The sequence below is a fragment of the Barbatula barbatula genome, assembly GCF_947034865.1.
Source record: "Barbatula barbatula genome assembly, chromosome: 5".
NCBI lineage: Eukaryota > Metazoa > Chordata > Actinopteri > Cypriniformes > Nemacheilidae > Barbatula > Barbatula barbatula.
The window spans coordinates 20,902,413-20,916,442 of record NC_136769.1 but is presented as its reverse complement, the minus strand read 5'-3'; the positions used below and the strand labels follow the sequence as shown (position 1 = coordinate 20,916,442).

At 43.0% G+C, this 14,030-nt stretch overlaps 2 protein-coding genes across 2 annotated transcripts; both read right to left on the bottom strand.

The window, feature by feature from the left end:
• Positions 1–6,524: 6,524 nt before the first annotated feature.
• Positions 6,525–8,788, bottom strand: LOC306894163 (zona pellucida sperm-binding protein 4-like). Its single transcript, XM_079456461.1, has 8 exons — positions 8,041–8,788; positions 7,781–7,968; positions 7,616–7,713; positions 7,394–7,551; positions 7,108–7,300; positions 6,889–7,036; positions 6,737–6,812; positions 6,525–6,668 (listed from the first exon to the last, which is right to left on the bottom strand). Exons 1-8 carry the CDS (start codon positions 8,372–8,374, stop codon positions 6,598–6,600), a joined length of 1,266 nt encoding a protein of 421 aa, XP_079312587.1. The 5' UTR covers positions 8,375–8,788; the 3' UTR covers positions 6,525–6,597.
• An 882-nt stretch (positions 8,789–9,670) lies between these two features.
• Positions 9,671–13,915, bottom strand: LOC306894162 (nuclear factor 7, brain). The gene is made up of 6 exons (XM_079456460.1): positions 13,394–13,915; positions 12,634–12,729; positions 12,327–12,557; positions 12,222–12,244; positions 12,019–12,137; positions 9,671–11,814 (listed from the first exon to the last, which is right to left on the bottom strand). Exons 1-6 carry the CDS (start codon positions 13,790–13,792, stop codon positions 11,264–11,266), a joined length of 1,419 nt encoding a protein of 472 aa, XP_079312586.1. The 5' UTR covers positions 13,793–13,915; the 3' UTR covers positions 9,671–11,263.
• Positions 13,916–14,030: the final 115 nt, after the last annotated feature.

The following is a 14,030-nucleotide window of genomic DNA, read 5'->3' as shown; positions in this document are numbered from 1 at the left end:
CATAAAGCTAGCTGGACCCAGGGCTTCGCTAGCCAAAGCCGACATCAAAGACCCCTTCAAAATTATACCTCTACACCCCGTGGACCGCCACCTGTTTGGTATAAAATGTGGAGTCTAAATTATATTTCGCTGCGAGACTCACATTCGGTTGCAGAAGCAGCCCTCACATCTTTAATTGTCTCTCCGAAGCCCTGTGTTGGATCCTGCTGAATGTTAATAAACTGCCCTTCGTCGTACACCTGCTCGACGATTTTTTACTTACTGTCCCCCCTCGACATACTCAGACAGATCTTCGACGATGTCGGCGTTCCCCTGTCCACTGAGAAAACATAGGGCCTATCTACGGCTTTTACATTTTAAGGCATTGAACTCGATTCGGTCAAGATGCAAGCTTCCCTTCCTCGCAATAAACTCATTAGAATCAAGAGTTTTCGTCATGCAGCGCAGCTTCTAAACGCGATATGCTTTCCCTCCTAGGCCACTTAAACTTTGCCACAAGCAAAGCGGAACAAGCGATATGATTTCGCTAGACGAAGGAAGCCGTTCCGACCTCAGATTTTGGTCCTACTTACTTAATAACTGGAACGGACAAACTTCTTTTTATAACGACGCTTCAGAATCACCGCTCGACCTGAAATTGTTTACCGACACCGCCCCTCAGTGCGTTTGTTGCTCAAAGGCTTGACCCATTCGTTGTGCAGTCACCCAGATAGACGCAAGCCAATCACCTTATCTATATTGCACAGACTTATTGATTCTCTTCGCAGCAGGCTTTTTACTCCTTACGTAAATGCACTGCTGGAGGCCATGTTCCTCTCAGCTTTCTATGGCTTCATGCGCCCGGGGGAATTCATGCCAGACTCAATGAAACATTTCGACCCAATGCAAGGCCTTTCGTTTTCTGACATCCAGTTTTCCTCAGAAGCCTTCTCAATCACCCTTAAACACACAAAAACTGACACGAAGCGAACCGGCGCTACGATAAATTTTCCGAAGATCAACACCAGCTTCTGTCCGTTCACTTCTATGACGCTCTATCTGAAAGTCCGTCCCAAAACCCCTCCCCACTTTCCACTTTTTACTCTACCTAACGACGCGCCAGTCACTCTAGTCGCAATCTAGCCGCTGCCTCGAAAGCTTGCAATCTCTCGCCCCTCCTGTACACCGGACACTCCTTCAGGATTGGAGCAGCCACTACCGCCGCTGAACGTGGAATTCCAACGGAAACCATTAAACGGATGGTTAGATGGTCGTCGTCTGCTTACGAGTCCTAGATAAGACTGGACTCCTCTACCTTCACGGCAGCTCAACGAGCCCTATCCGGCCAAGATTCAGGTAATTCATGCATTCATGGTGGTGGTGTTTCGTTTCCTCAGTCACCGAGGCCCATCGGGGCCCTGTCTCAGTGTCGTTTGCCTATCGGGGCCCTGTCTCAGTGTCGTGGGATATCGGGGCCTTGTCTCAGTGTCGTGGCCTGTCGGGGCCTTGTCTCAGTGTCGTGGCCCATCGGGGCCTCATTAATGTTGCGGCCTATCGGGGCCTTCTGTCACTGGGGCCTATCAGGGCCTGGTCAGCGTTAAGACCTATCTGGGCCCCGTATCAGCGTAGCTTACGGCTTGGTGACCATAATTCGGTCATATCATTTAACATTTGCATTCTAAATCTTGTTCTACAGGAACCGTTAGAGACTTTAACCAGCGGGGGAGTAGAAATCTACTCAAGCTGAGAAGGTGCCGTGTGTGTGAGAATGGGCAAGGGGATAGTTATTCACCTCTGGGTAATAGTGTGTTCACACCGAACGTGAATGTTAAGTCATTGCAAAGACACGATGACCTACTTGCGGTGCGATTCGCGAATTGAGCGTTCGCGTGATTCGAGCGAATTGAAAAATCTGAACCACCTCGACTTTCTTCCAAATATCGCACATTTTATTCATAATGTAATGAATACAGGTCGATAGTTCCTGCACATTTTTGTTTTTCTGAATTGTGTGAAATGGCTAATAAAAAATAAGTAATAGAAATTAATTATGTGTCACCTCTCCAAGGTGAATTGGTTTAGTCCTTTTGGCCGTGACTCGTTTCGTGACGTGACTAACAGTGTTGGGGGGGATGGGAAATCTGTTGATTGTCGAGTGTCAAATAAACAGAGATGGACAGGAAAAGGTCAAAGCCATCAGGTGCACAAAAAAAATGTGTGCAATTGAGAAATATAATTTTCTCTTTCACTTATGTTGTTATAATAAAATATGAAGGTTTGTCATAATTTTGTGTGTGTGTTTTATTTTTATTTATAAATTTTTCGGGGAGGGGGGGCGCTCAAAGGTGCAATTCAATGTAGAACTGCCACTGGCTATGCCCCCGCCTTCATCTTAAGGCGGGAAGTGGGGGACTTCTTGGCCCTGTGGATGCGAGCCACGAAAGAAACTCAATATCCATATTTACCATAACCATATATTCTGTTTACCAGCTGTTTAATAAATGTTCAATACTCAACATTTTGCCTCCCATTTGTGCATATTGTTCTATGTCTGATTTATTCTTTTATATTTATATATATATATATATATATATATATATATATATATATTAAAGACTAGTTGTATTTTATATTGAATGTGTTTTTGGAATAAATTATATTAGATTTCTCTCGTTGTCTGATACGTGCCACTACGTATCTGTGTGCTTTCGGTATTTGGGGTACCGGTGGGTCCCCGGCACCACTCTATCCCCCCGACGGGGATATATCTTTTTTCTCTTTTTTTCATGTATTTGTGTTTTTTTGTTTTAGTGACAATACAGTGGAGATTCGTCTGGTGAGTACCCCTTTATAGTATTAAGCGATGGATGCTGAATTGCAGGAAATGAGAGATCTTGTGGCCCAGTTGATGGCTGATAATGAGAGACTGCGACAGGAATAGGCGCCGGTGGAGCTGCTTGATCCTGGCGCAGCCTCTAGTAGTGCGCCACGGCCGGTAGCGCCTTCTTCCGGTTAATCAAATGTTGGTACCACTGAGTGTTTTGTTTTCGTTCCTCTTGAACGCTGCTGTCCTAAATTCAATAGTAGGTCATGAGTAGGCATTGAAGAGTAGGTTGAATAAGCTCAGGCGTGTATGCGCATGTGGAAAATGACAGCTGGTGAACAAGCTTTTTGTTTTATTTTCCTAGCTTTGTTGGGTCTATTTGATAGACTTAGACAGCATTCACCGCATGCCATTTCAAATGCAGATGTCGTAGTGAGGGATCAATTTATTGAAGGTGTGTTAGATAATGCATTACGCAGAGAACTCAAACAACTGGTCAGGCGTCAACCTGCTGCAACACTGTTAGAAGTGCGAGGGAAAGCCATCCGCTGGGAATGGCAGGTGGTGAAGTCAATCTGTTCCTCTGGTGCAGGGACATCAATATGGGGTTCAAGGCGATACTGGGAAAAGTTCTGAACAGGGGTATCGTTCACAAGAATTGGGTGAGTTACAGCACATGCTGAATCGACAGCAACAGCAGATTGATCAGCTTACTAAAGTTTTAGCCCATAGCCAAAGTCCCCAGTTTCGCGGCCCTCCACCACGTTCTGGTTCTGTGATTTGCCGACGCTATCAGCACCCTGGCCATTTTGCTCTGGAGTGTAATCGGCAACATAATTTTTCTGGAAGAATCGTTTGGCCCAAACGTGCCGGGCGGGGCAGCATTCAAATGTGTACCATTTACACAGGGCTATAGGGAGCGAGGCTAATCAGATTTCTGCCAGGTCTACTGTGGGGCCTAACCCTGCAGTGGCTTGGTTTAGACATTGGGGTAGGGTGGTTCATTGTCGGGACTACAATAACAAAGGGGGGGGTAAAATGTGATGATGACATCGACCCCTTTACTCATTGGTGAAGAGATGGTACATTCCACAGGTATAAAAGGAGGTGGAACTGACATGTAACTAGGCGTGGCATACTGGGTTGCATGTTAAAATTGGGCTAAAGCTCTAAGATCCTGTGGGGCTAAAGTTCATATGCCATGGATATTGCTTCCATAAGCCAACGAGAGAGGTGTTGTTTGGAAATGGGGTTCCCCATGTGTGGTAAAGTCCATGAAATGAAGAGCTGATCGCTCTTTTAAAAGAATTTGACCTGACAATGTAAACCCACAGGGTACGCACAGAACACAGAGCATTTAACTTCTCATCCTCTCATCTTCCACAGAGGAAAAAGGAGGTGGGTGAAAAGCGGATAGCTAAATAAAATTATTGCAGGAGGAAAAATTGCATAAAAAACACTGACAACTTTCCAATGCTATCTTGAAAAACAGATGTTGAGAGAAATTTCTTCCTAAGTTCTATTTCTCCTCAATAGGCTCTGGTGGCAAATCCTCCAGCACCATGAAGAGGTCTTACTCTGGCACAGCTTAAGTAGGAAGGAAAGAGCAAGCATCCCTCATGAAAAGGCAAATGTGAGGTTTTTCAGCACAAAAGGCCATGGTTGGGCTAGTGCACCCATGCTGAGTGGTACGTCCTCATCCCGTAGTGAGAAGAACATAGGACATAGTACATAGGGGATTGTCACATGAGGCTTGTAAAGACAGAAAAGGCAGCCTGCTCCATACTAACATCTTGCGAGCTTGTGAGTGTGGAGCTTGGAGGAGCTCATTCCCCCTAGCATTTAAAATGTTCAGCAGCTGTGGTATTGTTGCAGCATACCAACACATGATGCCATTGCAGGCTCAAAATAATTATATGGGCTGAGCAAAGTAAGCTTGGCCAAACACCATTCACTTCTTTGCCTTCCTGTGTGGCTCACCATCCTGTTAAGGATGCGTCTGTCATCACCACTTTATGCAACATTCTCGCCCCTAGAGGGGAACCATGAGCGTAAAACTCCTCCAGTGGCTCAGCTCTGCTGTGCGCGAGCGCCCCATGTCAGAGCGACCGAGATCGCGGAAAGGGCTGAGATGAAGAGATAAGAACTACTTCATGAACCCTCTCATTCTCAGAAAGCCCAGGGGCAAAACTTGAATAAAAGAACACGTAATCTGAGACAGGTGCGATATTGCACCCACGCTATTCTGAGCGGTGATAGCACAGCCTCCACGGAGATACACGGAGATCGAAAGAAGGAACTGTGAATTCATAACATATGCCTTGTTAGGCGCAACAAAGGAATTTCCTGTGCGAACTATAGATGCTTATGTGGATAAAAGCACCCTTCAGATCGATTAATGTCAACCAGTCGTTCTGATGAATACCCCTTTGTGGCGTGAGTCACCACCTAACTGGTGGATCGCCTCAAGCTGCTGCCATTTTGTTCATATGCTATACTATGGCGCCATCTAGTGAAACACTTAGGGATTGCGGAGAGAAGTTGTCTCTTGTAAACGGACTTGTTGCCTTCGTTTGATTTTTTGGTTTCTTGTATTTTTGGGGACTCATAGGCCGAAGCCTTTATTAAATCTGTGTGTGACTAGTGTAAGGAGCTGTGTAGTTACACAGCTTGTACCCTTTTTCTCACTGGAGAGAAATTCTCTTTCATAAACGAATGTATTGCATTGCAGTAATTGCATTATGGCGTACACGTGAGCAATAAAGTAATAAAGTCACAGTGCTTGCTCTCTGACCACCGAGAGAGCGTTAGATAGCCCACTAACTTGGACTGCTTGGCGGCATTATGGTGGTCCCTCTCCTTGTCAGAGGAATTTAGTAAAGCCATCCATTCGATGTTAAGGCGAGCAGCAGCTCACGCACAAATCTCATAAAGGATCGACTGTGACAAGGCAGCGGAATCAGTAACAGATGTTACGGTTGATTGGATGTCCTGGTAATCCGAACCGAGGAGGCCTGCACCATTCTCGACACCGGAGCCACTACAGTCAGCCCAGCTGAGGGAGGTCGAATCGCGGGAGGTCCCCGGGTACGCATTAGCATTGCCATTTTCCCATCAGAGATGGAAAACAGACAGCTAACCTGAAAAAAGACAATCAACGTGTGACTGAGGCTTATTTACAGAAATCCAACAAACAAGCTTTGAAGTAAACCAGAGGTCGCGAGAAGCGAATGTCAACTGAAAAAAGGTAGCGTTTGCAGGTGCTTTTTTGCATTTGGAGAGGGGACGTGCCCTCAAACAAAAGTACAGTACTTTCAGAGCTTATTTTCATTTGTATCTATGCTTCTGATAAGTAAACAAAAATAGATCAGTTTAGCCATGCGGTCTCAATTTAATTTCGGCAATAACAGGCGCAGTCACACTTCTCATTGTACAGCATGATTATGCCAATGATATGTTCTTTTTGTGAAACACATTTAGCTTTTTCAATAAAACTACACGTCGCTTCACTACCTTTTCATGTCATTGATATGAAATTGCATTATTTTTTGGGACTTCTTGAATGTCCAAATGCAAATTTATTTGTCATTTTGCAATGATTGTTGAATGTGTCCCTTGTAAAGAGTCCTTGAGCCTGGGAGATGTATTAAACAATCATTTGAAAACAAGCAGTGCTTGTTACCTTACATCACTTTTAGTTGCAGTTTATGCCATAACCCCAATGCTCATTGGGGAGAAACCACTGAACACACAAATGCTTAGTCCAATGACTTTATTAAAAAGGGCAATTCAGTTTACGTTGTAAAGACAATCCCTTCACTGGAAACCACAGATTCTTCAAGCCTCTTGTCAGCAACATCTCTCCCTGGAACACAATAAAGTGCGTCAGGACGACACTGTAAACAGCAAATCAAACCAAAGTGAAACACATACGGCTTTTCCTGGCACAGCTCGGTTCACAGGTGCCAGAAGCAGGGTGGCACACTGCTGTACTACAGTGAATGTAGATCTGAAACAAATATCATCTTTAGCAACAATGACAAAAGGCAATATAGATGATACAGAAGGGTGTAAGGAAATCATACAGTCTCCTGCAGAGGGGCCAGTGACGCTGGATCCACAAACGTGAACATCTTCACAACAAAGCGCTTGTAGTGGGTTGGGAACTGAAGACCAGACCAGCCAACAGTAGGAACCAGTGTGGTCAGGTAACGATCATCCTGGTAAGGGCATCTAAAACAGAAGTGACAGTCAGGACTCGTTCATAGCGCACGATCAAGACAAATTATTTATATTCTACTCACCCATCAACTAGAAGATCCCACTGGGGTAGACTGAGAGGACTAGGGGCTGATGTCGCCCAACAGCGCCCCAACATCAGGACAAGATTGGGGTCAGTTCTCTCCAAAATGCGCACCTCAACATACACAGGCTCTCGCAGGACTTTTGTGACTGGATACTCATCCTCACCGTAGTAGGAGGTGTACGCCTCATCTCCTGAGGATTAACACTTGCATTACGGTCTCAATCTAGAGTTTTAGACCAGAACTATGAGTACGACGACTTTTTTGAAGACTAGTAAATCACTACCTTCTGCACAGCCTTTAGTGACACATTGGCCATTCCCCAGTCTAAGTTCCACCCGGAGGGGTCCAGGGGCAGCAACAGGTGGAGGTGGTGGAACAGTGTTGATCTCCACAACCAGAGCTTCCACTGCAGTCGCAGAATATCTACACTGGAAGAGCAGTCTACACAAACAGTGAGCATCTGACATCGGTTCAAGAGTCACTCATGAGAACACAGATAACCTACTCAAAATGACTGTCCCTTGTGATAGAGCCAAGAGGTCCAATCCCCACTTCATAGGATGAAGTCATTCTGTTCTCATACACCACATAACCATTTTCCTCCTGCAAGCAGAAACACGATTGACGTAAAGTCTGTTCTAGATAGCCAAATCACCAACAGTAAACTCACCATCATGCTGGTGCCACAGGCAGTGACTGGAAACTGGTATATGGCAAAGGAAGGTGTGGAACCAACAGGACCACAAGGTGCTTCATTTCCACCCAGCAGACGGACCGTGTCCAGACTCAGACGAGGTAGCGTGACATCTCTAGCCACAACTAATACAAACTGACCATCTCTTATACACTGGACAGTCACTGTAATGAGAAACAGGAAGTTATCATAGGATCAGCTTGGCAAGAAACATTTAACAGGTCAAACAGCCTTACCTGACATCCCATAATAACACTGCTGTCCATTGAAGCAGCAGTTGATAGCTTCACACTCAGCACCACTGATACCAGGTTCTCCACACTGGATCTGCTCATAATCAGCTACAGCACACTTGTCAAGAGGTTCTGACTGCACCACCGGCTTCTGAAGTGGAAACTTCTGAGAAAACTGTTGTTCAGTTTGCTGATCGAGTCCAAATCTCTGTTCATTTTGCTGGAACCCAAGAGCTTGTGGACTATTAACTGGAATCCCTCTCTGTGGAACCGCTCCGCAAACAGAGCTCAGGAAAAGAAAAAGTAAGTGACTCAGTAAATGTCTGTTTCCAGCCATTTCTCAACAGCAGAAGAATACACTCACTGATAGTCTGAGACACTGTTTCTTGTCTTTTTTGTACTCTGTAGATTGATTAGTGATAACGAGAACCCCTCCTCTGTAATTAACATCTATCACAGTCCAGCTCTGCACAATCAATAAGTTAAACAATATCTTCTTTTGGATTGGCTCTTTCCAAACTAAAAACAGGAAATATAGTGAACATCTGTAAATATTTTCCTACACTGGGGCTTCTCCACAGACTAATTCCTGCACATAAAATCTATATGCAGGGCGGCGTCTGAAATATAATACTGTGGTAGTACATACTGAATTAGATGAAGAACACACCCATCAACTAAAATGTTTCATGTAGTATGTGTGGTGCGGTATGAACATATACAACATCTGCCATGTTTTTATTTGTCATATGACCTAAATTCTCTTTGACCTGTGATTTATTAACAATAATATCTACTTAACCTTTTGAAGAATGCTTGTTTAACAATGGCTATTTAAAGGTCCATTTAGATAGCAGACACACTTAAATGTTATCCTGCATGTTCATGATATGTGGAAGATGAGTGCCATCAGAAAGAATGTGATACATGTGTGCTGGTTAACATTTCAGTGTTTAAGTTACCTACATACAAAACTATAGAAAAACTAACAGACCATTCCAAATGTTCATGTAATCACTATTTCTAGATGTATTGTGGTCATTTGACTCCAGTGTCTGTTGAATTTCAACAAAATCAAACCTCAGGAGTGTGAAAGACTGACTGCATGAAGCATGAAAAAATCAAGGTTATCACATAAAAATCATTTTTCAGTAGCCAACTGTGACGTTTTAGCCTTGGCCCTCTGCGTATGTGCAAACCCCATCATCCCTACTGTGCTACTCCAGGGACCCATTTCAGAATTAGGGTAAGTGCAAACTCGGTGTAAGTTAACAACATAAAACGCGATCCTCTGGATTTTCAGTTTCAGAATGCGAGGTATATCAAACCTGTGACCGTGGGGTAAGTCAAGCCCGTTTCAGAAACCGAGGTATCTTATACTTAGAGTGAGTAACCATAGTAACCTACTCTGTGAACCTAACCTGGTCGGGAATCTCCGCCCCTTTTAGAAACGCTAGCGGTGTAGAAATTGCCATCGCCGTTTGTTTTTTCAATCATTTTCCTTAATCGCGCACAAGTTCATAACACAGACATGAGATGTCCGTTTATTCAGGAACCCGTAGATGAGGAAGCTGCATTCATTCAGAGAGAGTTAAATTAACGTCGGGAGAAAATATATGGTGAAGCCCCGTTTGGATGTTTTATCATATCCGGAGGATTTTTTATTTGTGCGATACAGTTTTTCTTTACAGTACATTAAATATATCCACAATTTGCTTCATCCTTACATCACAAACCTCACTCGTCCGCGTCGCGCTCTTACATCTGAGCAGATTCTTTGTATGGCTTTATGTTTCTTTGCTAATGGAAGCTTTCTTTATAACACCGGGGATGCAGAACACGTTAGCAAGGCAACTGTATGAAGAGCAGTGAGAAAAGTGTGAATCGCTCTCAAGCACTTTATATACATTTTTGTTAAGTTTCCTGTGAGAGCCATCAAAGAGGAGTTTCATAGGATTGCAGGTGAATGGTGAACGTCTTTCTGAATTAGGCTGATCAAATAAATGTGGTGTTGCTGCCACCTCTAATAATTCAAATACCCTTTAGGATTTCCCATTGTGATTGGGTGCATAGCTATCTTACAAACAGGATTTAGAAAAAACAGCCATGATTTCCTTGGGGGAGCAGGTGCAAGCACGGCAGTTTTCTATCTTCTATAGCCACAGTGCTTGGTTCTCATATCCTCATAACTTTCAAGGCCAGTTTATTAAATATATCAAACATTTCCCAGTCAGGCATCCTACTAGCAAGAGCATTTAAACTCACCGGACTGAATGACGTTTTTATATTTCATTTTCAGCTGCTGCCATGTTCTTTTTATTGCAGAAGGATTGCACCTACATGACAAAAATCGTAGGTATATATGTATATATATATATATAGAGAGAGAGAGAGAGAGAGAGAGAGAGAGAGAGAGATTCACATTTTCACGATATCAACAAAATTTCTATTTACGAGGGGGTAACCGAACAAAACAGGGATACTAACTACACTAAAACAAGACTAAAATTTACTTTAAACATAAACTAGACTAACAAGACACATGAACTCACCACACAAACCACAATGAACCAGCACAAGACACAAGGGCATTAAGTAAGGGACCAAATCTAGAGGGGACGGGGTAGGGCATGAATCAATAACGAGGTAACGAGAGGATGGGAACAGAGACGAGACCAGAGAGAGTGTATGGAAGGCCATAAGGGCCATAACTGCCTCTCTCCACACAAGACATGAGACTCTGTCATGATCCTGCCACTAAACCAAGAGAAACATGACATGATGCGGCAGAATCATGACAGATATGATTTTTTACCACACGACTTTGCTCGTCGTACTCTAACGATAATAAAATCTGATTGTCCTCACCATAAAGCGCACCGATTGGAAACAAACAGAATTGATGTTCGTCAAATGGTTAGTTGTGATGTGTTTTTAGATTCACTTTCCCTGTTATTAGACTGGATGGTGCTGGAGTACCAACTAACTTTTGTTTCAGAATGTAGCATTATTTAATGATTTCTGTAGTAACTGTTTTGGTAGAAATCGTGCTATGTTTTTTTAAGATTTATTTCATTTTGTAGAGGACTGTTGTTACTTCCGAACAAATGTTTGTTTGCATAGCAGACATGAGCAAACATTCCTTTATTTTTTTCCACGTGCTGGAGTTTGGTGCTTATAATAATTTGCTTGTCGATTCCATTTTCCTTCAACAGTGAATCTTCATTTATGTATGCAAAGCTTCCTCCTTAACAGATACCAACACTGGCTTAGCTAAGATTCTTAAAGGATGTTTACTTTGTGTGTAAAAGTACGGTAGGAGTTTTTCTGTAGAAGCTCGCTTGAAAGTGTATAGAATCTCATCACAAGCTGGGTTAGAGAAGATAACTTCCCCTCTGTCTCGGTTCTGCTGGACTCGGACCCTCTGCAGTTGTTTCTCCAGTGTTAGTGCCGTCGGGGGTGATGTCATAGCCCTGTACTGCCCCTCACGTAGACAGATGGTCCAGAAGCCATTCTCTGGTCTTGCAGACACTTGCTCTTCTCTCTTCACACCCTCACTGGCCAGCCCCAGGATCCAGTCCTCATTTTCCCCAACCACAATCTCCCAGCTGGGGTTCTCTGAGGTGAAGGCACTGGAGCCCAGCACCTCTGCACTGATGTGGAAACGTTCAGAGTTATTGGGGAGACCTTGGTCAAGGGTGTTGTACTGGAGACTAGTGAGATCATCAGAGAGCGTCAGACACGGGTGTGCTGTGTTTGGGTCCAGAATAACAGGACCTGTGACGGGAAGGAGAGAATGAAGAAGAAATTAATATGGAAACATGATTACTATATAGATACAAGCATCTCCTTAAACATAAAAATATATCTGTACGCTGTTTATAGTCGGAGATCAGTCTAAAGGTTTGCTCATTTATATATTTATATTTTTTGCATGTCATCTTACATCAGTGTTTATTTACACATTAAAGAGGAACCTACTGTAAGGTGCAACTGTTAGCATCTTTTCCCAGACTTTATATTTTAGGTTTCCAAGAAACTTGGATTCATCCAGCAAAGATCCAGACATGCCTTCTGGATCCTGCATTGTAATCCATGTTCTGTAAAAATATCTAGTTTAATTAAATAAATTAGTTAAATAAATCGGTGGAGAAAGCAAAAGAAAATGTCACAGATTTACATACCCCTGCATGGTAGCTTTGAAGTTCTGTAAAACAACGATGAATGAATGAATGAATGAATGAATGAATGAATGAATGAATGAAGGAATTCCATCACAATATTCTCACCTGCAACAATGTGAACTCTTCAGCGTATATGTTTTGCTCCATAGTTCTGATCGTGTCGGTAAGAAATGAGATTCTTCTTGAAATATCACTGTCCGTGTTCTTCAATGCTTTGACCCTCCTCTCTTCTCCCTCCTTCAGTGCTGATAATCTGAGCTCTTCCTCCTCATAAAGAAACTGGTGAAGCTTGAGAAACTCATCCTTCATTTGTCTCTCAACTCGCTGGGCCTGATTCTAAAAATTACAATGGACAATAAAAAAACTTTGATCTTCATGACAAAAGCTATGAAGTGTTAAATGTAATATTTACCCTAATGTGTTCTAAAGTCAAGGCTGAGCAACGTGTTGCTTTACTGAATGACTCCAGCTTCTGTTGCAGGACTTTCATGGCCGCAGAGAGTTTATCCTGCAGGTGAAATAACTCAATTATAACCATCACACACATTCAACACTGAGTACCAACCAAGCATCCTACATAAATAATATTTATCAAACAGAATTTTCATTAAAAAACTATATTTGGAAGAATGTCAGATCTCATTCCCCATTGACTTTTCCCTACTATGGCAGTAAAGGGAAATGAGATCAGACATTCTTCCAAATATCTTCCTATGTGTTCATCAGAACCAAGACATTTATAAAGAATAAAAGGACATATTTTTTTAATTATTTAAGTATTTTTAATAGCAAAATACAGTATCTCAATGTATTTAATTACAATTTACATTTGACCTTTTTTTGTTAAGGAAAATACAAATTTCAAAATATCATTAAATACGTATTTCAAATACATGTATTTGTGTTTGGCCTCAATGTGAACTTTTTCCAGCCATACCGGTAATATATATCTGTCCAGAATACAATGACACATGTGCCATAGTCTGAAAACGGGGAATGCAGAAGATGTTGTTCAAAAGCAGCCATGACCTTTAGGCTGAACAGCCTTAGATAATGTCAAAGCAGACTTGATAAACAGCATTCTTACGCCTTGTCCCTGCAAATCTGAGAACAGTACTGAGCATTGATTGCGATACAATTCAACAACATAATGTGACTCTGTCAAATTCTACCTTGCAATCCGCAGCCGCCTCTTCTGTGGGAGAGCACTTGTGACCTTTGTGCATTCTCGAGGTTTGGCACACCACGCAGATGGGTTCTTGATCTGTCCAACAGAAAAGCTTCAGCTTTTCCCCATGCCTCCAGCACAAGCTGTTGGATCCAGTTGCATTGCTCTCGCCTTTCCCATGCAGAAAAGCTTCACACAGGTTTTTAAGGGCCAGGTTGGAGAGGGGGCTCTTTTTGGATGCTCTCCTCCTACATACAGGGCAGCTGCAAGAAACGCCACTTTCCCAAAAGCGCTCCAAGCAGCTCTTGCAGAAACTGTGGCTGCATGGCAAAAGGACGGGATCCTTGAAGATTTCGTAGCACACGGGACAGGAGAGGTCCTCCATGGGGAGATCTACAGACATGTCCTCGTGCAGGTACTGCTCTTCTTTCCTTTATTATGCGTTTGACATCTCTAAGGGTGGTTCCTGCTGTTTAGTTTACTGGTGTTCTCACTCCTTTGGTTTCATGAAGCAAAGACCTGATACTTGTATGTCTTGATATGCAATAGTGGAGGAGGAGTCGAAGCGTACTGAACGAGTTAAACTAGAAGTTAAGTGCTGTGAATGAAGCGATGAGTGTCACTTGGTCCACATTCTTCAG